The following is a 24,868-nucleotide window of genomic DNA, read 5'->3' as shown; positions in this document are numbered from 1 at the left end:
AAAAAGAATTTCTTTTTAAAAGTTTTGACTCGATCCATGTAGTTAATCTTAAAGGTATATATTTTATAATGATGAAATGTGATTTAGGTTTCCGAATAAGGGGCTGGTTTCCAGTGTGACCCGAAGGTGACCCGGTGTCACACGGATTCGGGTCCGGGTTGCGGTTGTCCTGGTGACAATGGCAGCTGTGGGGCGGACGGAGCCGCTGCGGAAACCGTGCACTTACCAGCGGCGCTTCAGAGGTAGGGAGGCCCAGGTAGATACTTGCAGTGTTATTGTAGATACAAAATGAATTATATCTCGTCACATCCATGCACTAGTCCAAGGTAACCCAGAGGCGGGAGATGCTCGGTGTAATAACTAATCGTGACCCACCCCCCCCCACCCCCCCCACCAAACCATCATCTCCCAGACCATCCATAACCTCATCTCCTCAGGGGATCTCCCATCCACCGCCTCCAACCTCATAGTCCCACAACCCCGCACCGCCCGTTTCTACCTCCTGCCCAAAATCCACAAACCTGACTGCCCCGGCCGACCCATTGTCTCAGCCTGCTCCTGCCCCACCGAACTTATCTCTGCATACCTCGACACGGTCCTGTCCCCCTTAGTCCAAGGACTCCCCACCTACGTTCGGGACACCACCCACACCCTCCACCTCCTCCATGATTTTCGCTTCCCCGGTCCCCAACGCCTTATCTTCACCATGGACATCCAGTCCCTGTACACCTCCATCCCCCATCACGAAGGACTCAAAGCTCTCTGCTTCTTCCTTTCCCGCCGAACCAACCAGTACCCTTCCAATGACACCCTCCTTCGACTGACTGAACTGGTCCTCACTCTGAACAACTTCTCTTTCCAATCTTCCCATTTCCTCTAAACCAAAGGAGCAGCCATGGATACCCGCATGGGCCCCAGCTATGCCTGCCCCTTCATCGGATATATGGAACAGTCCATCTTCTGCAGCTACACTGGCACCACCCACCACCTTTTCCTCCGCTACATCGATGATTGTATCAGCGCTGCCTTGTGCTCCCACGAGGAGGTTGAACAGTTCACCCACTTTACCAACACCTTGAACCCCGACCTCAAATTTACCTGGACCGTTTCAGACTCCTCCATCCCCTTCCTAGACCTCTCCATTTCTATCTCGGGCGACCGAATCAACACGGACATTTACTTTAAACCGATCAACTCCCACAGCTACCTAGACTACACCTCCTCCCACCCTGCCCCATGTAAAAACGCCATCCCATACTCCCAATTCCTTCGTCTCCGCCGCATCTGCTCCCAGGAGGACCAGTTCCAATACCGAACAACCCAGATGGCCTCCTTTTTCAAAGACCGCAATTTCCCCCCAGATGTGATCGACAATGCTCTCCACCGCATCTCCTCCACTTCCCGCTCCTCTGCCCTTGAGCCCCGCCCCTCCAATCGCCACCAGGACAGAACCCCACTGGTCCTCACCTATCACCCCACCAACCTCCATATACATTGTATCATCCGTCGTCATTTCCGCCACCTCCAAATGGACCCCACCACCAGGGATATATTTCCCTCCTCTCCCCTATCAGCGTTCCGAAAAGACCACTCCCTCCGTGACTCCCTCGTCAGGTCCACTCCCCCCACCGACCCAACTTCCTCTCCCGGCACCTTCCCCTGCAACCGCAAGATATACAAAACTTGCGCCCACACCTCCCCCCTCTTACTTCCCTCCAAGGGATCCTTCCATATCCGCCACAAATTCACCTGCACCTCCACACCCATCATTTATTGCATCTGCTGCACCCGATGTGGCCTCCTCTATATTGGGGAGACAGGCCGCCTACTTGCGGAACGTTTCAGAGAACACCTCTGGGACACCCGGACCAACCAACCCAACCACCCTGTGGCTCAACACTTCAACTCCCCCTCCCACTCCACCAAGGACATGCTCTTGGACGACTCCTTCGCCACACCATAGCAACACGATGGCTGGAGGAAGAGCACCTCATCTTCTGCCTAGGAACCCTCCAACAACAAGGGATGAACTCAGATTTCTCCAGTTTCCTCATTTCACCTCCCCCCATCTTGTCTCAGTCCCAACCCTCGAACTCAGCAACACCTTCCGAACCTGCAATCTTCTTCCTGATCTCCCCGCCTCCGGCCTATCACCCTCACCTTAACCTCCTTCCACCTATCGCATTTCCAATGCCCCTCCCCCAAGTCCCTCCTCCCTACCTTTTATCTTAGCCTGCTTGGCACACTTTCCTCATTCCTGAAGAAGGGCTCATGCCCGAAACATCGATTCTCCTGCTCCTTGGATGCTGCCTGACCTGCTGCGCTTTTCCAGCAACACATTTTCAGTAATAACCAATCGTGTCAATAAATTGACTAATATATTGAACTATAATTATTATTGTTGAATTGTAGTGGTGCTGCATCCACAAAGTTTATGAGAGTGAGCGAGACACCCATATGCTGTGGGTCTGATGATGTCCATCACTTTAGTTCTTCATTACCTTCTCAATTAAAAATGAATTCCTTCTTAAGATGCCAGTGTTTCATAGAACAGAAAGGAATTCACCCAAGATTTATCCCCTAAAACCACTAAATCAGTGCTTCTGTCATGGCTTCCTTTTCCCCTAAACTAATAACTTCCCCTTACCTTTGTTTCAGGTCCATCGATCGTGTCCATCTAATGTCCCTCACCTTCCACCCTAGCAGACTTTTCTTTAGTGCAGTACCTGAGGGCGTGCCATGCTGTCAGAGGTGCTGCTTGCTGTTCCCAGTGAATGCAAAGTAATCCTACAACATTACAGTTACAGCAGCTCTCTCATTCTGCTCTCTCAGGGATGCTATCTTTCAAGTGAAAAGCTAACCTATGCCCTATTCCACTCCACTGGTAAAAAGGATCTTTATTATTATGCTGCAGTTCATTGTATCCCACTTAACTTTCTTCGATCTATGCCTGCATGTAACCTAAATAGTTGGGAAAGCCAATGGACAGCTAAACACCGTGATAGATGTGCTAGTATATTATTGAAAAGGTATGTGGTCTGCTGCCTCACAGCACCAGAGACCCGGGTTCAACTTTCAGACAACTGTCTGTGTGGAGTTTGCACATTCTTCCCGTGTCTGCGTGGGTTTTCTCCGGGTGCTCCGGTTTCCTCACACAGTCCAAAAGTGTGCAGGTTAGGTGAATTAGCCATGCTAAATTGCCCGTAGTGTTAGGTGCAAGGGTAAATATAGGGGAATGGGTCTGGGTGGGTGCGCTTCGGTGGGTCGGTGTGGACTTGTTGAGCCGTAGGGCCTGTTTCCACACTGTAAGTTATCTAAGTAAATGTATTAAACCTTACCCAAATGGTGTAGTAAATCAGGAACCACCTTAAAGAGTAAGTCACTCTTCAAATTTGCTCAAGGTATTTAATTAATCACTTCCCTCCACGATGTCTGTACCTTTAATAATATAATTAACATACAATTAACTGGGTGGGAAAAAAGTACCATATGTTTCTTCAACATAATTTTTTTGTCGAGTGGAGTGAGAAGACAGGGTGTAGATTAGCTTTTTATTTGAAAGACAACATCTCTGATAGAGCAGCATCAGCCTAAGTACTTCACTGAAGTGCAAGGCCTGTGGAAGGATCACCGGACATGAACGTTAGCTATTGATTTCTCATCTCTGATGCTGCAATTCCTGTTTTTGTGACTGTGTCTTTTTACTTGTGCTTTTAAAAGTTGTACACTGGATTAAGGACGTGGTGTTATTAAGCCAGTGTTTTGAAAGGATAGTTGCATGGTTTGAAAGTAAGTCATCTGACATGCATGGCAAACATCATGAATAACTGTAAACAAGTAACTGAATGGTTGTGGATGAATATGAACAGAGGAGTTGTGTACTGATGTAATTGGGTGGCAAGAGAGGTTGATTGATGACAGAAGCCTTTGCCTGCCAACAGCTGTGAGGTAACTGAACAGCTTGGAGCTGGGAAGAAGTTAAAAGGAACAGCTTTAATTTCTACCGGTTCCAAACTGGTTCTCTGTTCTCTGCAGTCAAAACTCACTTTAAACTTGGAGAAAACCAGTTATTCTTTCCATCAATAAATTGCTATAAGCTGTGATTGTTAAATGGTAAATCAGAAATTTTACAAATAAGCCAGTCACCTGTGCTTCTTGCAAATCAATGGAAGCATTTGGAAAAGTAAAATGAGGAATAAACTTTCAGATCTGTAAGAATAAACTCAGCAGAACTTGTTGGCAATAACTATTGAACTATCTTTCCAGTATTTCACCACTGGTCTGTTTTTTTTCCCTGTCTGTATATCTGTCTGTATGTGTATATATGTGATAGTATATAAGGTGATTAGTCTTAATTAGTAGTGTTATATGCCGATGATGTATAAGTGTTTATTTGTGGCTAGAGTCTAATTACTTGTTCAGCGGAAAATCATGGCCCGTGCATTCTATCAACCTAGGTCTGAAAATCAGATAAATCGGGGAATATTGTGTGCTTATTTTAGAAATTGGGCTTTATTTCCATTATGGTGACCAAGGTTTTAGTCTGCATTTTGTGCTCAAGTCCCTGCAATAAGGCTTGAGCCCACACCTTCAGACCAAAATGTGGAAAGTCTACAATTGAACTTAGAGTAAATTCAGAAACAAATAGTGTATTGCTAACATCTTTAAAAGTTTACTTTTTTTATTACTAGCACTGGGTTACTGAATCATTTGCAATATGGATTAAAAGATTCAGTGAAGGATTAAAATTGTATATATTAAAATTCAGTGGTTAAGTTTGCTTTTTGTGTACAGGTTAACTTGACATAACTCTGATGTAGCATGTGATTTGTGTCTCTTTTGTCTAGTGGATGTTAACATTAAAAAACCTCTTCAACCTATTCAACTGAGCAGTGAGCAAGTGGCTGTAGAGATCTGGTCTCTCTGTTTTCAGCTTGATCTCCTCATCCGAGCTGAGGTGCATCATGTATGTAATCTGTCTATTAAATGTGCTATATGTGGGGATCAATGACTGTCCATAATTATATTAGCTATAAAACAGATTTGTTTTATTCTTTTATTTGAATTTGGTTCTTTTAATTGTGACTTGATTCAACATTTTAAAAAAGAATCGGTTTTGTTTAACTACAGTGTGACGGTTGGGATTCTGTAAGAGGTGACTTTGGGATTCTGTAGGTGTTTTTGTTTAGAATATTGAACAAAGCAATAGAAACCAGTTCCAATTCAATCTGTGTGCTTTTTATTATTTGTTGATATAGGCAAAAAATTATTTAATGATTTACTGAAGGGTCAGTAGCTGATGAAAATGTTTCCTGTAAGGTAGATCTGAATGTAATATCCGTATACAGGGTATTTTTAGTGAAATTCAGAGGTAGATGAGTCAAAATCACTTTTATTTCACAAGTGGTGTGACCTGTTAGGAGGAACAATTTTGTGAAATGTGACGTGAAACGTATCCTAGTGTCCAATATAAGGGTTAATTGTTCCAAGTTTGGTTCGCAGTGTACAGTGACTTTACTGTTAACTGGGACCACATTTGCAGCACATCTTTTTTATCCACAAGCGTGTTGTGCAAATATTGAGCAAGGCATGATCAGATATGGTAGTCATTCCCTTCCTCCCTCCCTGTTTAAATATCCGGCAGAAATGTACTGACATTGAATCTCTTCAGTTCATAGAATCCCTACAGTGTGGAAACAGCCCTTCGGCCCAACAAGGCTACACCAATCTTCTGAAGAGTAACTCACCCAGATGCATTCCTCGACCCTATTTTCCTATATTTACCCCTGACTAATTCATCTAACTTGTACATCCGTGAACATTATGGGCAATTTAGCATGTCCATGGATTGTGGGAGGAAACTGGAGCACCCGGAGGAAACCCACTCAGGCACAGGGAGAATGTGCAAACTCCACACAGACAGTTGCCTGAGACTGGAATCGAACCAGTTCCCCGGCTGTGAGGCAGCAGTGCTAACCACTGAGCCACTGTGCTATTGTATGTGTCTTTGAATGGAACTTCTCTCTCTCAGCTTAAACCTTATTATCCTCATCCCACTTCTAGTTCACTGGTATTGTACAGAATTATTGGCTAATATATTTTTCCAGTTTGTATTAAGAGAGATTTGTTTTATTCTTTCGACAAATAGAAATTTATTTTTAGTTACAGGAACAGCTTAGAGAAGATAAAAGTCCTGTAGAATCAGAGTCTTTTCACACAAGAGGTAGGTACATTAATTGTTTAGATTGATCTTTAAGAAATGAAAAGTATTGTGGTGAATGTTTATTTCTGTTATCACTGCTTCCCAAATTGAGATGTCTTTAATCTATCCCATTGGAAGTTTTCTAGAGTAGATGTTCGAGAAAATGTTCGAGCCCTTAGGCTGCTACGAGTAGAGAAAACTGGTAAGAAAGATTAGGTGATAGAACATAAAACATAGAACATAGAACAATACAGCACAGAACAGGCTCTTCGGCCCACGATGTTGTGCCGAACTTCTAACCTAGATTAAGCACCCATCTATGTACCTATCCAAATGCCGCTTAAAGGTCGCCAATGATTCTGACTCTACCACTCCCACGGGCAGCGCATTCCATGCCCCCACCACTCTCTGGGTAAAGAACCCACCCCTGACATCTCCCCTATACCTTCCACCCTTCACCTTAAATTTATGTCCCCTTGTAACACTCTGTTGTACCCGGGGAAAAAGTTTCTGACTGTCTACTCTATCTATTCCTCTGATCATCTTATAAACCTCTATCAAGTCACCCCTCATCCTTCGCCGTTCCAACGAGAAAAGGCCGAGAACTCTCAACCTATCCTCGTACGACCTACTCTCCATTCCAGGCAACATCCTGGTAAATCTTCTCTGCACCCTCTCCAAAGCTTCCACATCTTTCCTAAAGTGAGGCGACCAGAACTGCACACAGTACACCAACTGTGGCCTAACCAAAGTCCTGTACAGCTGCAACACCACTTCACGACTCTTGAATTCAATCCCTCTGCTAATGAACGATAATACTCCATAGGCCTTCTTACAAACTCTATCCATCTGAGTGGCAACTTTCAAAGATCTATGTACATAGACCCCAAGATCCCTCTGTTCCTCCACCTGACTAAGAACCCTACCATTAACCCTGTATTCCACATTCTTATTTGTTCTTCCAAAATGGACAACCTCACACTTGGCAGGGTTGAACTCCATCTGCCACTCCTCAGCCCAGCTCTGCATCATATCTAAGTCCCTTTGCAAACGACAAATGCCCTCCTCACTGTCCACAACTCCACCTATCTTCGTATCATCTGCAAATTTACTGACCCACCCTTCGACTCCCTCATCTAAGTCATTAATAAAAATTACAAACAGCAGAGGACCCAGAACTAATCCCTGCGGAACTCCACTTGTAACTGGGCTCCAGGCTGAATATTTACCATCTACCACCACTCTCTGCCTTCGACCGGTTAGCCAGTTTTCTATCCAATTGGCCAAATTTCCCTCTATCCCATGCCTCCTGACTTTCCGCATAAGCCTACCATGATGTTTTGTAGTCAGTGAGAGATTAAGGTAGAACAGTGCAAAACAGGACTCTCGGCCATCAATGTTGCACTGACCTATGAACTATTCTCAGCTCATCCCCCTACACTATCCCATCATCATCCATGTGCTTATCCAAGGATTGTTTAAATCTCCCTAATGCGGCTGTGTTAACTGCGTTGGCAGGTAGGGCATTCCACGCCCTTACCACTCTGAGTAAAGAACCTGCCTCTGACATCTGTCTTAAATCTATCACCCCTCAATTTGTAGTAATGCCCCCTCGTACAAGTTGACATCATCATCCTAGGTAAAAGACTTTCACTGCCTACTCTACCTAATCCTATGATCATCTTGTACGTCTCTATCAAATGCCCTCTTAGCCGCCGCCTTTCCAATGAGAATAGACCCAAGTCTCTCGGCTTTTCCTTTATAAGAGCTTCCCTCTAGACCAGGTGGTAAATCTCCTCTGCACCTTTTCCGATGCTTCCACATCCTTTCCAAAATATGGCGACCAGAACTGTACACAATATTCCAAGTGTGGCCGCACTAGCGTTTTGTATAGTTGCAGCATGATATTGCCGCTCCGGAACTCAGTCCCTCTACCAGTGAAACCTAACATACCGAATGCCTTCTTAAGAGCACTATCAACCTGGGTAGCAACTTTCAGGGATCTATGCACATGGACTCCAAGATCCCTCTGCACATCCACATTACCAAGAATCTTTCTATTGACCCAGTACTCTGCCTTCCTGTTATTCTTCCCAAAGTGAATCACCTCACATTCAGCTGCATTGAACTCCATTTGCCACTTCTCAGCCCATTTCTGCAGTTTATCCAAGTCCCCCTGCAACCCCCTGTAACATTCTTCCAAACTGCCCACCACTCTACCGACTTTAGTGTCATCAGCAAATTTACTAATCCATCCACCTGTGCCTGCGTCTAAGTCATTTATAAAAATGACAAACAGCAGTAGTCCTTGTGGCACACCACTAGTAACTGGACTCCAGGCTGAATATTTTCCATCAACCACCACTGGCTGCCTTCTTTCAGAAAACCAGTTTCTAATCCAAACTGCTAAATCACCCTCAATCCCAAGCCTCTGCATTTTCTCCAACAGCCTACCATGTGGAACCTTATCAAAGGCTTTACTGAAGTCCATGTACACCACGTCAACTGCCCTACCCTCATCTAAATGCTTGGTCACCTTCTCAAAAAACTCAATGAGGTTTGTGCGACACGACCTGCCCTTGACAAAACCATGTTGACTATCTGAAATTAAATTGTTGCTTGGTAGACAGAGGAGCTGTGAAAATAAAGAGGGAAAATAAAAGGGAAAGGTTTAAAGATGTTGCTGCTCTTTTCTGTGTCCCACATTACATTTTTTATTCCTGTCTGCTTTGCCTGGTCTCCATTGGGTTCCATACGCAGCCGGCTTAACGTGGTAAGGAAGAAACATTCACCCTATAATCTTGTGATTTACTGATTAATGCTACTTTGTTAGGTATAGATAGAGTTTGGTTTTTTTTTGATGCTTCGTAAATTGAGAGGATTTTAAATTTTGCAATTTAGGCAAAGATTTTACAGTTGTGCTAATTACACTTCATAGAAGTCTCAAAAGATAAATTCTTACATAAAATCACACTACATTGCGTGAGATTTAGTTGAGCTTGCTTTACTCAAGGTTGACTGCATATTGCAGTGCTGGATTACAAGTGTAGCAACAACTGTGCAGGGTGACTGTGTATAAACCTATATCTTTCATTTTAGATTGTTAACTCAATTAAAAGGGAGAGTAAGGAAGTAGTATACAATGGGCTTTTTACTGTATACTCTACATTTGTATCCAGCCCATTATTTTTTTGGCCCATTATCATAAGTCTAAAGAGGGCAAAGTTGGGCAAGTATAGGAGCTGAACATCTTGCTCAGTTCAGAAGTGAAGTTTACTTTATGAATGGCACTATGAACAAGTGACGGTGCACACTTTTCACTATATTTTGTTTTGGATATAGGTGACATAAATTCATTCGTGTTCCAGAAAGAGTAAAGGAAAGTAAACAGTAATTTATGTTTAACCTGCAGTGCTTTATACATTTTCTAGTTTCAACTCTGTAGTGTTGGTAAATGAGCTAGGTTGTATTTCGGGTGCACATTAACAGAACAACCTAAAAGGAAACAAAATAAAAATAACTTTGAAATTAAAGGAAGAGCACTCAGTTAACTGACCTCACCTGGTGGGAGGGATGATCACTGCATTTCCATTGATCTCAGCATCAATGATAGTGGGAGAAATAGGTTGGAAAGATTGCTACTCCTGATCTTTGTCAAGTGAATCTACTATGGACCAACATGAATGTTGACATCAGGAGAGGCTTATCCTGCATTCTGACAGCCTGCTGCATCAAGATAGAGAGTAAATTGAGTGGAGACAATGGTGTAATGATAATACCACTGGACTAGTAATCTAGAGGCTGTATTAATTCTCTGCAGACAGTGTTTCCAATTCCTCCATGGATATTTTTTGGAATTTCAGTGAATAAAAATCTGGAAGTGAGTGGTATCATTAAGTTTTGTAGAAATCCAGCTGGCTCACAACTCCTTTTAGGAAAGAAGATTTTCCACCCTAAACTGGTCTGACCTGCCATGTGTGACGCCAGATCTGCAGCAACGTAGCTGACTCTTCACTGTACTCTGAAATGGCCTAGCAAACCACTCATTTCAGGGGCAGTTAGGGATGGGCAACAAATGCTACCCGTGCCAGTGACACCCATTATTCTATGAGGAATAATGAAAAGAAAACAGGTTGGATGCTTGCTGCTAGGGAGCCATATGTGAGGCTTCAGGAGAAGAACGGATTTTGTTAGGTTTGTAATTTCAAGTACAGGTGGAAATTATACAGTGAATGGCAGAATCCTTATGAGTATTCAAATAGAGGGACCAGGGTATGCAAATCCACAGATCACTGAAGGTGGCAGCGCAGGTAGATAAGATAGTAAGAAAAGGAAGGAGACAAGCAGGAAGCTGGAAGAACACAGCTAGCCAGACACTTGGGATGGACTTGGTTTGTTTGCAGTGAAACGCAGAAGGTTTAGGGGTGACCTGATAAATATAAAGATTGTAAATGGCATGGATAGAGTGGAAAGTATGAGACTTTTTCCCAGGATGGAGGAATCAATTACTTGGGAACACAGGTTCAAGATGTTTGCGAATGGACAGGGTTGGGGTGGGGTGGGGGAGTTTAAAAGAGGTGTGCAAGGCAAGTTTTTCCAAACAAAGGGTGGTAAATGCCTGGAATGTGCTGCCAGAGGAAGTCGTGGAAGCAGACACAATAGCAGCATTGAAGAAGCACTTGGACGAATACATGAAAAGGAAGGGAATAGAGGGATACAGCTCCTGTAAGTGAAGACAGTTTTAGTATGGAAGAGCAAAATGTGTCTGTGCAGGCTTATTCCAGGTGATTGGTTAGCTCACCTGGCTTGTTAGTTGGTTTGTGATGCACAGTGATATCAATAGCATGGGTTCTATTCCCACTAGCTCAGGTTTTTATCAAGGACACTTGTTTTCAACCTCTCCCCTCATCTAAGGTGTAGTAACCCTCAAGTTAAACCACTACATTAGTCTCTGTCTAATGAGAGAACAGCACTTGCTCCTCTGGGAGTATGGCAACTTCACATTTACCGTTATTTAAAGTACACCATTTTATGCAAAGTTTTATTAACTTGATTATCATTTGATGACAAAGTAACAGCAGTCTGTCAAACAATCCTTCGGTTAACAATCCCACGTTCCTGAACAATAGAAAATAAAAATACTTGACAATGCGAAAAAAAACTTGACGTGGCTGTGTACAAAACATTTTATTTAGTTTAGGAATGTATTTGATTTGAAATAAATAGAGCTCCTGTCTCAAAGAACCAGTATGTAATAATGTTCTGCAATGGCCTTATATTTAAACGTTTGATTTAAAAAAAAACTTGCTATAGTTGTAAAACAAATTTGTGAAAGTTGATATTCCACTTCATATTTATGTATTGTCAGGAACCTGGTTACTGTAATGTGGGGTGGTAGGGGAAGTGTGGTTTTTAAAAAAATGTCTTGGGCAGTTGTATAAGATGGGCAACAGGAAAGAATAGCTTATTTTACACACTATCTTTTCCACTGATTTATTTAGACGGGATGTATGATGCAGTTGTTTTGCCACAACCTGTTTTGAGTGATCATTTGAGATGAATTTTACCCCTCTGAAATGTCAGTAACTAATGTGGTTCCCAATAGTCTTTTGATGTATTAATACTTTGTTGCTGCCTTCATAACAATTAAAATTTTTATTACTAAGAAATATGTGTCTAAGATGAGATATTTATTGCTTGAGGATTGGTGGAGCTGGAAGCTGAAAGCAGTTTTGAAAAGAATGAAAATAATTTTCAATCATGACTCCCCATTTCAAATAGCTATTTTTAGCATTCACAACTTCTAAACTGGGTGCTATCCAGCATCATGCATTCTGAAATCAGCTGCAAAAATATGCCTTGGTCTCATTTGCGGGCAGGTACCTCATTGTACCAGTGCAAAATTTTCCAGCCCATCCTGTGGTCTTCCCACCAGGCTGTTTATCTGGGACATTTTTCTACTGTGGCTGCATATCCCTTGAGAAATAAATTGCTTACATCCAAATCTTTCTCTTGTAAAATCCTTAGTGATCAGTTGGAAGGTGAACTTCAGTCCTGCCCCAAAAGGGAAAACATTTAATTTTGAAGAGTTGGGTTCCTACTCCTCGCTGTTTAAAAATAATGATATATTGGAATGCTGTGTTGCTTTTCAACTTGTTCTTTCATTCTCATTCAGGTGTACGTTATGTTGAAAGAATTAAACAATATTTGGAACATCTGCCGGACCCTGTTCCACAGCTGGAGGTAATGTGCTTTACCTTTTTAAAAAGTTTTGTTTAATTGTCGAATGGTATGCAATATTGTTCCTGTCTAGACATCTGTTTGGCTGAATGTAATACATTTGCATTAAAGCACTTCAAGCTGTGAGTCTGGTGCACTGGTGATGCTACTGGGAAGGTCTGTGCAGTATTTCAGAGATATTTTTCTGACGATGCTATTTGTATATAAAAAAAAATGCTGTTTTTGGAAAGAATTTAAGAGATGAATTCTTTATCATAGTTTCTAAAGGGAAGCTATTGCTGTATTATTGCTATGACCTTTCATAATACAGTATTAACTCTGTTTTACAGGACTATCTGGATTCTCAAGGATTGTCAACATTGTTTCCCCGTGTTGAAATATTTGTAATACACGGTAGACCTGTTGACATGCTGGAACAGCCTCCTATGGATGGTGAGAATGCTTTCCTCCATCCTGATACATTTCTGTATGTTCAGCAGATAAGCTATATCTGTACCAATGTACTCCTCTTAACAATTTTGGTTCTGTCTCATTTCTTTAATTCTACAGAAGAACTGTATTGTTACAATAACTGGATTAAAATCAATTATATAATGAATAAAGGATGCAAGGACGGCCTAGCAGTTAAAACACAACACTGAGACATCATGATTTTGGAAGATGATTCCTAAACAAAATAAGGGATATGCTTTGGTAGAAAGAAATTAGATTAATTATAAATTTAAAAAGTTCAATTCTAAAATTGGTATAGTAATCCAGATGTGTGTATGTACGTGATTTGTCAAAACTTTGTGGAAAAACTCTAAACGAGTTCTTCTTGCCTGTTAGAAAGAAATACAGGGTGGTTATTTGCTCTGCTTTTTTGGTTACACTTTGGATATTTACATAACATACCAAATGTGGTATTATATTTTCTCCAAGCTTAAAAATGCTGATGTGAATATGTCCATATTTCATCACACTTAAATATTCACTCTTTCCGCTCTGAAGCTGTCAATTTCAAAATGTTATATCTGAGGCGAATGATCTGTTGAGAAACATGCCTGACAGTAATGCTATTGTATTTGTCTTTGAAATAAGGATCCTGTATCATTTAGGTGATTGGAGCTGGAAAGCACAATATAAAGCTTTTTTTTACATATGCTCTGCAGCAAAGTTTACTAATTTTTCTTTGGTTTTAATTTCTTAGTTTTTAAAAATTAATTACTAATTTAGTTAATTTCATTTAAGGTTATTTCATTTTATTGAAGTGTAGATTTTACATTTTATTTTGATTTTTGTTTAGTGTTGAAAATGAACCCTGTGGTTTTCTGTAACTTTTACGTCAAAAGTGGCTTTTTGTTCAGTATATGAAGAACTGTGAGGGTTTTACATTCGGGTGAGTTAATAACTGTAATTTATTTTTCTAATTTTTTTGTAGAAACCTTTGCCGTGTTTTAGTTTCATCTATATTTTCCCTGTTTAAAATAAGTAATTGTTTATATTAATTTTATAACGTGGAACCAGATATAAATTTGCACTCTGCTCACACAATATACTTTTAATCTTCTCAAAACTTGCTAACACTTTTAAACTCTGTATGCTGTATTGTGTCTTACAAAGCAACCTAAAGAAGCGCAATAGACAGTACCTTAGATTATTGTTTAATTCATTTTAACAGCTGATTGTGAAACTTTCATCTAAAAACTGTACCAATGGCAATAGACACTAACAGCTTTTGATGTTGACAACTTGCTTTAGCATAAAGGAACTGGCATTCAGACAGTTAATGGTACTGGATTCTGCTGCATCTTCAATAGGTCTTCACTAATGCCTAGATGTATGGAGCTGGATTCTTTTTGTGAGTTCCAGAATCATGACTTTACATACTCCAAACTGTCTTGATTTAGTGTGGTGACAGGGAAATAGACAAACAAGAGTGGTAAATGGAAGTTTCTTGTCTAAAACTGAGCCTTTAAGAAAATGTAAAAGTGCTTTGTACAACAGTGGTAAAGTCCTGGACCTGCTTCACACATTGCATCCAGGGATTAATATGTAGCATGCAGGGTCTTAAAGAGCATGAAAATATGTTTAGTGTATTGCTGAATAAAGACACACAAAGTTGATGTATCTTTGTGTACTATTTTATTTATGAATTTCGAAAAAACAGATTAGAGCATCCTTTTCAATTAAATGTTGAAAGACTAATTCACATTTGTGAAAAACATAAATGCATGTTTTCTATTTGGACATGAGAGCTGAAAAATGTGTTGCTGGAAAAGCGCAGCAGGTCAGGCAGCATCCAAGGAGCAGGAGAATCAACGTTTCGGGCATAAGTCCTTCTTCATGAATGAAGAAACGTCGATTCTCCATTCCTGAAGAAGAGCTTATGCCCGAAACGTCGATTCTCCTGCTCCTTGGATGCTGCCTGACCTGCTGCGCTTTTCCAGCAACACATTTTTCAGCTCCCTTCTATTTGGACATGTTCCTTTCAGCATGCACCAGAGGCAGGAACCTATACAGTGGAAGATTTAAAATTGAGCATGGGGATACTCGGGCCTTGTTTAGGTTTGGGCACATTCCTTTCAGGAGGAGACAGCAGCCACCCAATCCAGGGAAGCTGTAAATTCCTAACTGAAGTGTTGTGTGTTTTGCTGTTCATTTTATAACTATTTAACCCTATATTGTATGGCACTATAGACTGAATAATTTTGTGTTAGTACTTCTGTTATAAAATGTAACTTTCTGGATACTTATTATCAATCAATTAACAGGAATTAATTGCTTTTTGGATTTGTTCTAACTGCATTTGTCAATCAGTAATGCATTTACTGTCCTTTTTTTTACAATTGGCGATATATTTCTAATCATCCTTAGGCTTTATTTCTTGATTAAATTCTTCAAAGTTTTAAATTTTCTTTGCTAAAAATGTTTTGTTAGATGCTGATTATACTTTGTTTAATGGTTCAAGTTTTTTTGTGATTTCACCTGCTATGCTTGATCTTCCGTCCTTCTCTAATAGATGTCTTTCCCCTGAAGAAAGCCACAGTGTCTTGCACAGTTAAATGGCAGAAGACTAAAGTTGTTTTGTCTGTGCTTTCAATCCAGGCTATTTTTCCCACATTGGGAAACTAAATCAACTCCTGGTTTTAAGTCAGCAATTGGAGGATGATTTGCAGCACCTGGGAAGCCACAAGTATATAGCACATCAGCTTTCAGTCCTGTATGTGAGTATCTTTGTGGTTAATCTAGGAGCATTTGTAAAAATTGTGAATGTGATACCTTGTCCACTCTCTGACCTATCAGCATGCACTTTTATCATACAGGTTCTATTTCCTTTTCAATTCCCTTCCCATGTGAAGTAAAAATGACCAGGACCGACAAGAGTCCAGCCATATATTGGGTGTGTGTGTGCTTAATCCTTCAAAAACTTAAGGTAATGTTGTAAGGATTAAGCATAGTCCTGGGTGTTCAATATTTATCAACCAAATATGCAGCGGAGCTGGGCTATGATTTTGTCAATTTGTGCAACTCGAGTGGTGATTTGTTTTTCTCTCATTGTTTTCATTTGGATTATCTCACCATTTTCTGTTTCCTGTTGACTACCAAGGCTCCTTGACACAACTAAAAGAAATTTATTTTTAAAAGAAACTGTGCTGTCTGTGCCCAACTGATATTTACAACAATACATTGTTATAGTGCCACTTAGCTTTGTCCAACCAATGAGGAACGTAACTCCAAAGCTTTTTAACACTCAGGCCATGTAGCATCTTGAGCCATTCAGTATTAATCAACACTCCAACTCCACTTATCTACCTTTGTTCTATATGTCTTGATACTTTTGCCCAACAAAAATCTATCCATGCCAGTTAATTCCTGGTTTTGTGCAATCAGTGGCAACCCCAGTGTAAATCTACTGGTCTTACTAAACATTAGAAAACAGCCTTCATGAATCCCACAAATTTAGTTTGAAATTACTACATATTTGGCAAGCTAGACCTTGGAAACCAGCAGTGCATGAAACCTTTTCATAACACCATAAAAGCAGGGACCTGAAATCAAATTCAGGATCTTCTGTTCTGCACAGCATCATACTGCATGGCCAATGGCACGTTCCACCACCAGGCAATTGAATGAGATCTGTTTTATGTTAAAATATCTTTATTTTCTCCTTACAGAAAGTTCTGAATTATTTCAGTGGGTCTGTTAGTCTGGGCGTCTTAAAAAAGGATATTGAAGCCAATTTTAAAGCTTTAAAATCTGGACTGGCTGTTGGCAAGGGGACTGAGCAAGAGCCTCTGCTATCGTATGATTATGTAAACTGGTGAGTATGAGTGACAGAAATGGAAGGTTTTTGCAGAAGGTGAGAGAATGTTTATTTATAATGCATTTTAGAATACTATTCAGTGGAAATCATGAAACTCTTTAAGTCAACTAAATCCTCACGGTCTTTAAACTCTCGCTTATTTTTAAAACAAATCATTATCAGAGATATTTACAATTTCGAGCAATTTACATCAACATTTTGTGAATTCAACACAATTATATAAATATTAAACATTCCTCACCATACTAATATAATCTAGTTTCATAACTACACACAAAATCATGGAACCCCTATAGCGTAGCAGGAAGTCACTCAGCCCTTCAATCTGCACCAACCCTCCAAACAGCATCCCACCCAGACCAAGTTATAGCCCCCTAGTGTATCCCCGTAACCCCACATTTACCAGGGACAATCCACCTAGCCTACACATCTTTGAGCACAATGGACAGTTTTAGCATAGCCAATCATCTTTGGACTGTGGGAGGAAATTGAAGCATGCTGGGGAAACCCACGCAGCCATGGGGAGAATGTGCAAACTCCTCACAAACAGTTACCTCAGGCTGGGATTGAATCCAAGTCCCTGGTGCTGTGAGGCAGCAGTGCTAACCACTGAGCCACTGTGCTGCCCAAATCTTTGTTTTACCCTAGTATATCCTCTGAGTCTTGCTCATCCCTTCTTTTGTTGACACTGTGCTAGGGTACAGTTACTAGTGTAACATAAATGAAGAACAGGAAACCTCCAGCTTTGATTTCATCAAACTGTTGAATAACAATAAAGCAATTAGTACAGGCATCAAACCATTTCAAAATCTACTTTTTGATATTACTGTATATGAAAATATTTCCTGTGTTCACAAGCACATGCAAATTCTTTATTCACCATAGAATTGTATATTCATTATTTTTAATAAACCTTATGAGGTTAACATTTATTTAATTATTGTTAATACGCAGTAAAGCACACTTGCTTTGTATCATTATTCCAATTGATGGTAATACTGGACAATAGGTTGGGACTTTCTTCGCTGGATCTTAAGAGGTTGACAGGTGGCCTTACAGAGGTTTATAAAATCGTGAGGGGTATAGATAGGGTTAATGGAAGATGCATTTTCCCTAGGATGGGGTAATTCAAGACTAGGGGGCACATTTTTAAGGTGAGTGGAGAGGGATTTTAAAAAAAGACATGAGAGGCAAATTCTTTAAACAAAAGGAGGTTTGTGTGTGGAATGAACTTCCTGAGGAAGTCGTGGATGTGGGTACAATTACAACGTTTTAAAAGACAGTTGGATCAGTATATGAATAGGAAAGGTTTGGAGGGATACGGGCCAGGAGCAGGCAGATGGACTAGTTTAGTTTGGGATTATGTTTGGCATGGACTGTTTGGACCGAAGGGTCTGTTAAGTTTACTTTCCCAGATTGGCAACTGTGGTGGTTAGTCACTGAATGTACATGAGACTGCCAATGTTCTTTAAAAGAGAATAAAATTTTAAAAAAATTCTATATAAGACAATTTAGTAAGATTTTATTATAAGCAGATTCATCTTTTTCCCCCCAAAAGTAACAAGTACAGATAGTTCAGTGAAGTGTCACCAAACTCCTGGTGGCCTGGGTTCCTTTTCGGATCTGACAGCACGATGACTTGTGAGAACTACCTGTTCCAATCTGGAGACTTCTACAAAACTAACACACTGTCCTTGTGCTGAAAGAAAACTGTTCTTCTGAACTGAACCCAAACTACTAGTGATCCATGATCATTTTCTTTCAGCATGGCATAAAACACAGCATTATAAACCTTGTTCAGCTAACAGCAGATATCGCGTGCTACACACTTCAGTCATATGTTTTCTTATAAATTATATATGTATTTCATTATTCCAAATGATTTTCTGACCTCTGTATAAAGAAAGCTATACAGACAGAAGCTAAAATCATTTTGTCAAATTCCCAAATGATGATATGTTATAAACCTTTATCATATTGTCAACAAAAAGTGTATCACGATGTTGGGTTCAAATGTTCATTTACAAAACTAACTTTCCACCAATCACTTTCATTTTTACCCATCACTATTCTTCCTTCACATTTCAATATACCCCATAGGTACAACATTCATCCCTCTCCTACCCCACCCTTCAAATTCATCCTGTCCATAGTGATGCACACATGGGCAATTGCATGGGATGATGAGGAATTGTCAGGAATGATGGAAGAGCGTGGTGTTACAGAGGGGATAGTTTCTGTTGACTGCTGAAATTGGAGGGGAGGTGAAAGCATGTTGTTTGCATACTGCTGAATGTGGCAAAAATGGCAGAGGATGGTCCTTTTGAAAGCAGAGACTAGTGAGGTGGAAGGGTGGGTTGAGGGCAGAAGTACAGGAAATGTGTCAGACAAGGCTGAGGACCCTGTCAATCACAGTGGGGGGGGAGTGAGGGAAATATTTTGTTGATGAAAGAGGAGGCACTCCTATGGAAGGTGCCATCGTTGGAATTGATGTTATGGTCCTCTGACGTGGTCGAGCAGGCCACTCAGTTCAACAGCAATTAGGTATTAGCAGCGATAATCACATCACGTAGTAAAATAAAGGTAGGTCAATTTGGATTTGGAATGATTTGTTCAATGGGATAGTATTTAACGGGGTGGGAGTAAACTTTTAAGGGAATCCTATGGTGCTAATCAATACCAAGTCATAGAATCCTTCAGTGTGGAAAGAGGCCATTTGGTACCAACCCTGCGAGCACCCCACCCTATTCCAATAATCCCTTCACTTACCATGTCTAATCCACCTAGTCTGCACATTCCTGGACACTATGGGCAATGTACTGTGGCCACTCCACCTAACCTGTAGACTGTGGGAAGAAACCAGAGTACTCAGCGGAAACCCATACAGACACAGGGAGAAGGTGCAAACTCCACATAGACAGTCACCCAAAGTTGGAATTGAACCCAGGACCCTGGCACTGTAAGGCAGCAGTGCTAACCAGTGAGCCACCATGCTGTCCGAAGTCTTTTTACTCTCATTTGACATGGAATCTATTTCAAAGAGCTAATCCCTACAGGGATGACTATTACCCAGCTGAAAATTAAAACCATGAAATATATCAACCAAAACATGCCAGATCTGGCAAAGTAGTTTCAGACAAATTGGAAAAGATCATCCTAGCCAAGATATATTTCAGAATGTATTATGGTAAAGTCTTTATAACGTCTAACAATCTTACCTATTAGCTGTTCTTAGTAAGTTCCAATTTGAAATAAAAATTGAGTTTGTGGTGAGTATGATTTGGTGTTAGCCCACCCATTTCAGGTTGAAGAGGCCTGATATGTTTTGAGGCCTGGGTTTTTCCCGAAGGGACATTGGTAAGCTGGGGTAGCAAGTGGACATCTAGTAATTAGTCAAAAGTGGTTATTCATTATTGAGCCTGGCCAATGGGTACTGACTACCTATTCACCTTTTTAGCAGTGTCACAATCATTATGTTTGCCAAGTGCCAGTTTAAGACACAGAGTATGCTTTGGCTGTGCTGAGACAAATTGTTACTGGTACAACATGAACCTGGGATCTTTTCTAGCTCAACCCCATATCACAAAATTTGTTTACCTACTAAGATTGCAGGGAAATATAATAATGAGGAAGTTGAAGGTTACGGCCCATGAACAATGTTCCTTCAATTTCTTTCTGACAGCGTGAGTCTTGGGTCTGTACACAGCAGTGGAGCAGTGGTGCCCATGTGCAGCCATGCAACTTAGAAGGAATGGTCCTCACATGAGAATAATTATTCATAATTATCTTGAGATGTTTTTGTTAATTTTCATGTAATCTTTCTTTCATGATTTTGTCTTTTAGGATACTCTGTCTTACTCGTAGTATCATTACAACTGTGACTATCCTTCCTGAAGAACTTACAGAAGAACTATCTTTGGCCATGTCTTTTGTTATGAATCTGAGATAATGCACAAGCCTACTTTAGGATGCTAGCAAACTGAACTTCAGTCCGAAACGAATTGACAATTGTGCACTTTTTTTAAACACAACTTAAAATGGCTCTCTTCTTCCTCCTTCTGAATGTGCTGGCTTATACCAGTTTAGGTGCCTCTGTTACCCTACTGAAATAGGTGTTCTTTGTGAGTGAGTGTTGCCAGTCTGTATGACTGGGGGAGAGGGAGAGAAGAGGGGATGCGAAGTCAGGGTGGCTGAGTTTGATTAAACTCCCTATCTAATAACATTGTGTGTCTACCTCCACCAAATGGAATGCAGCAGTTCAACAAAGCAACTCGCCACCACCATTTCAATGGCAACCAGGGATGGGCAAATAATGCTGATCCAATTCAAAACAAAATTCAAACCCCTCTAAACACATACACACACACACAAATACATGCGCACATGGCCACAGTCAAGCATCTTATTCTGCTATAGATGCTACATTAATGCAAATTATTTTATGTTGTTTCTGTTTACAGGAATTACTGGATGGCAATTAAAAGTAGAGATACTGTTCGCTTTCCCTCCTGTCACCTCTGAGCCCAATGCCACTCAGATCACCTTTAGAATCCATTTTGGTGCTTCAGCTGAGATGAACTAATTCGGAGATCAAACCTGGAACTTACCTGTACTGTTCCACAGTACACTTAACTGTCTAAATCATTGGAGGAAAGTTTGATACAGATATTATCTAGTTCCACAATATAATTAATCTTGAATGAGATATTTGTAGACCAAATAAACCTACCAGGAACTGATTTTAAAATAACTGAACTAATAGGTTTTTAGTGTTCAAATGTTCCTTCATTTGAAATATACTCTTGGTTTTCCCCCTCTGCTTTCCTTTATTAGTCTAGTTTTGATGGCTTCGTGGGACGATGGTCAAACTCGCTGCCCATTCTTCTACAGTTTTCTAGGCCAAACTATGATGGTTGGAGGCATATTCTCTGCAAAACAAGATGGAGAAAAATCATGTTATTTTTAACTAGGTTTTACCTCTTGAATGTGATACTGAGCTTTGGAATATACAGTCCGGACCTGATAAAAGGTAGGACGTGGTTTGGTAGGATTTTAACATTGAACAGTGCTGTGACTTGAGCCATTGAACAGAGTAATATGAAACATCAGAAAGAAAACAAATCTTGTCTGTTATAATTATTGCAACCCACACAGAAAAATAGAAGCAGAAGCCCTTCAAGCCTGTTCCACTATTCATTATAATCATGGCTGATCATCCAACTCAATAGCCGCTTTTCCCCCATATCCTTTGATCCTTTTAGCCCCACGTGCAATATCTAACTCCTCCTTGAAATCTTTATATGAAAGGAGAGCAATTAGTTATTTTACTTTTAGCAACTGGGTGCTTTCCGTACTCTCAATCTCTAAACAACAAAATCTGTTTTCATTAATAAGAATTTCATTTTTTAATTACGGAAAAATACATAGAGCGCAAAGATGATAGCCAAATGGTCATGTAGCCACATGTAGCTATACTTTTTCATCTGGAGTTCATTTGTAAGTAATTAGCCAACTAAGACATTCCCTTCCTCTTCCTAATATCATTTATTTCCAGTTTAATCACAGCAATGGTTTTGATGAAGAAATGCCTGCAGCCAAATTGATGTAATCTTTCCAGAGTACTTATTTGCTATTATGCCATCTTGCTGTTCCTTAAATGATTCCAATCTCTTGGTTCTTCGAACATGTTCCAGCTGTAAGTAAACCTCTGTGTGTAAAAGAAGCAAAGCTTCAGATGTCTGGCATAAATATGCCTTTCCCATCCTGAGACTGTACTACGTAGTTCTGTTGTGCTTGTACATCCGAGGATATAGGTTTTTTTATTCTTCTCCTGTATGCTGTTGAGTATCTTCCTTACCATTTATTGATGCCAGGTTTCAACCTGACTCAGTGGGGGCTCTGCTGACCCAATCTACATTCATTCCTCAGCCATTGTCAGTAAAGTTGATTATCTGATCATTTAATTTATTGCTGTTTGTACAGTCTTGACCATGTGCAATCTGACTGACAAGTCACCCTAACATTACAGCATTGTCTAAACTTCAAAAATATCTCACTGACTTGGGCCTTAATGGGTGCTCTCTGTCTGAGGCATCTCTTTCTTGTCATTGAAGAGCCTCAGCATGTTACAGTTTATATTATTGCTTAGAGAGAAAGAAATACTGTTTGTATTTGTTCCAGGAACAGTGATGGAAATGCAAAACAAGCTAGTGAGAATATGAAAGTCAGATATCTTGGCATCCCTGATCAAGCTCATGTTCCCAAAGGGCACTTTGGAGGTTTACACTGATGGACTTTAGATCAACTTGGGTTCTGAGTAATTTCTTAACAATTAAATATCAAATCAACTTAAATTGAAACTTCATCTTTTCTTGATATCTGTTTGTTATTGGTATGACAAAATAAATCAACACAGGGTCAAGTTTTCTCATTCTTCCTTTTACTTTTGAGTTTGTGTACAGACTTTTTTTTCAAACGATTAGGAAAATCTATCAGAATTTCTGCATGCACTGCCCTACATTTTAGGAAGACAAATCTGTAGTAACAAATACTGCTGTCAAGTTGTTACTTTATAGTAATTGAGAAAAGTCTACCCAAATTACACATTTTCTTCAGTGTAATTTGTATTTAAATTCAAATAGAAAGGAATATAAAATTAGCAGAAATATTAAAGAACATTTTTTTTCCCCATCTAATATTCTGAGGAGTCAAACACTTCCAAAATTAGGAAAATACAAATTTATCAAAATGCTGTTGATCCTGTTCATGATCAACAAAGCTAAACTCATCCAGCCCTCTCCAGCTCCAGGGTGAAGTTATTTATTGTAAATAAATTAAGGCTGTGATTGTACTTGAGAGGACGAAGCGTTTCACCAGGATGTACCCTGGGCTGGAGCAAATCAGTTGAGGACAGACTAGGTAGGCTGGGGCTATTTTCCAGAGCAGAGATGGCTGAGGAGAATCTGATTGAGGCGTATGAAGCTAAGATGGGCATAGACAGGTTAGAATGTTTTTCCTCTTAGTAGATGGGTCAGTAATCAGGATGCATGGCTTTAAGGTAAGGTGTAGGAGGTATAGAGGGGATTTGAAGAGATGTTTTTTCTCATTCAGATGATTGTGGGTACTTGGAGTTTACTGTCTAACTGGGTGCGAAAGGTGGTGAACCTCAAGATATTTAAGAATGATTTAGATGAACACTTGAAACACCACAGCTTAAAATGCTATGGGCCAAGTTCTGGAAAATGGAATGGGATTCAATTAAATGGATGTTTGGCTAGCATGGGAATGATGGATTGAAGGGCCTCCTTTTGTGGTGTAAAACTCTGACTCTATGATTTTAAACTCTTGTTCTAATATGCAGGGTCATTTCAAAGTAATGGTGGGGCAGTGACAAGTGAAAGTACACAGGAGTTCTGCAAAATATGGGAATCACAGGAATTGGTAGCAGTATGATGCGAAAGATGCCCAGAGTTGTAGAGGCCATAGAAGATGACCACCTTACAGCCTGCATTACCCCAGATAGTGGATGTCAGTGATCAAAGTAGATAGTTAGGTAAATTGTGTTGCATAGTGTAGCATCAAAAACAAACATGATTCGGTGCAAATGTTAGGCGGTAGAAAATTATGATACTCGTGTCTTATTGCACTTGTACTTATCATTTGGAAGTGGTGATTCGAATATAAAAGATAGGAAAAGTGCACAATATCAGCAAGTGTATTCTAATTATCATGTGAATTGTTTACAGTATAACTACTATTTTTACAGAACTGTGAATAAAGTTGTTGTTTGTAATTACTGCGGTGTGTTTTTATTCGCTAGTCATTGTTTTAGGAGAATACATAGGGTGGAACTAGCATGAGAATGTTTCTTTCAACCTGGGTTGTTCAGTGATTGTGGGCAATATGTATTGTGAAGAAAGGAATTGAGGTAAGGCAAAATGGTTCCGAGGACTGACCAGGCTAAACCCTCCCAGAACAATAAAAACTGTTCTGGTCATTGGACCCAAAATGTTAACTTTGATTTCTCATCACAGATGCTGCCAGACCTATTGGGCTTTTCCACCACCTTCTGTTTTTGTTTCTAACTGAACAATCTTTGCAGAGGTGATCTTTCAAGTATA

At 40.2% G+C, this 24,868-nt stretch overlaps 1 protein-coding gene across 2 annotated transcripts; it reads left to right on the top strand.

Annotated features, from left to right (window-relative positions):
• Window positions 1-157: 157 nt before the first annotated feature.
• On the top strand, window positions 158-24,514 carry LOC140481167 (uncharacterized). 2 transcript variants are annotated; one of them, XM_072576945.1, is made up of 8 exons: window positions 158-242; window positions 4,848-4,957; window positions 6,163-6,223; window positions 12,378-12,445; window positions 12,772-12,874; window positions 15,530-15,648; window positions 16,600-16,745; window positions 20,592-24,514. In XM_072576945.1, the coding sequence occupies exons 1-8, from the start codon at window positions 179-181 to the stop codon at window positions 20,695-20,697; spliced, it is 777 nt and encodes a 258-aa protein (XP_072433046.1). In that variant the 5' UTR covers window positions 158-178; the 3' UTR covers window positions 20,698-24,514. The 2 variants fall into 2 exon arrangements, with proteins under 2 accessions (XP_072433046.1, XP_072433045.1); XM_072576944.1 differs by having other exon boundaries at window positions 4,848-4,966.
• The last annotated feature ends 354 nt before the right edge of the window (window positions 24,515-24,868 follow it).

Source organism: Chiloscyllium punctatum, chromosome 9 (assembly GCF_047496795.1).
Source record: "Chiloscyllium punctatum isolate Juve2018m chromosome 9, sChiPun1.3, whole genome shotgun sequence".
NCBI lineage: Eukaryota > Metazoa > Chordata > Chondrichthyes > Orectolobiformes > Hemiscylliidae > Chiloscyllium > Chiloscyllium punctatum.
Note: the sequence above shows the minus strand (reverse complement) of the source record. Positions and strands in the feature narration are given on the sequence as shown.

Coding starts and splice junctions, on each gene's coding strand:
- LOC140481167 (XM_072576944.1), top strand. CDS start 179: ATGGCAGCTGTGGGGCGGACGGAGCCGCTGCGGAAACCGTGCACTTAC. Junction 243..4,847: donor TTACCAGCGGCGCTTCAGAG/GTAGGGAGGCCC, acceptor TCTTTTGTCTAG/TGGATGTTAACATTAAAAAA. Junction 12,446..12,771: donor ACCCTGTTCCACAGCTGGAG/GTAATGTGCTTT, acceptor TCTGTTTTACAG/GACTATCTGGATTCTCAAGG.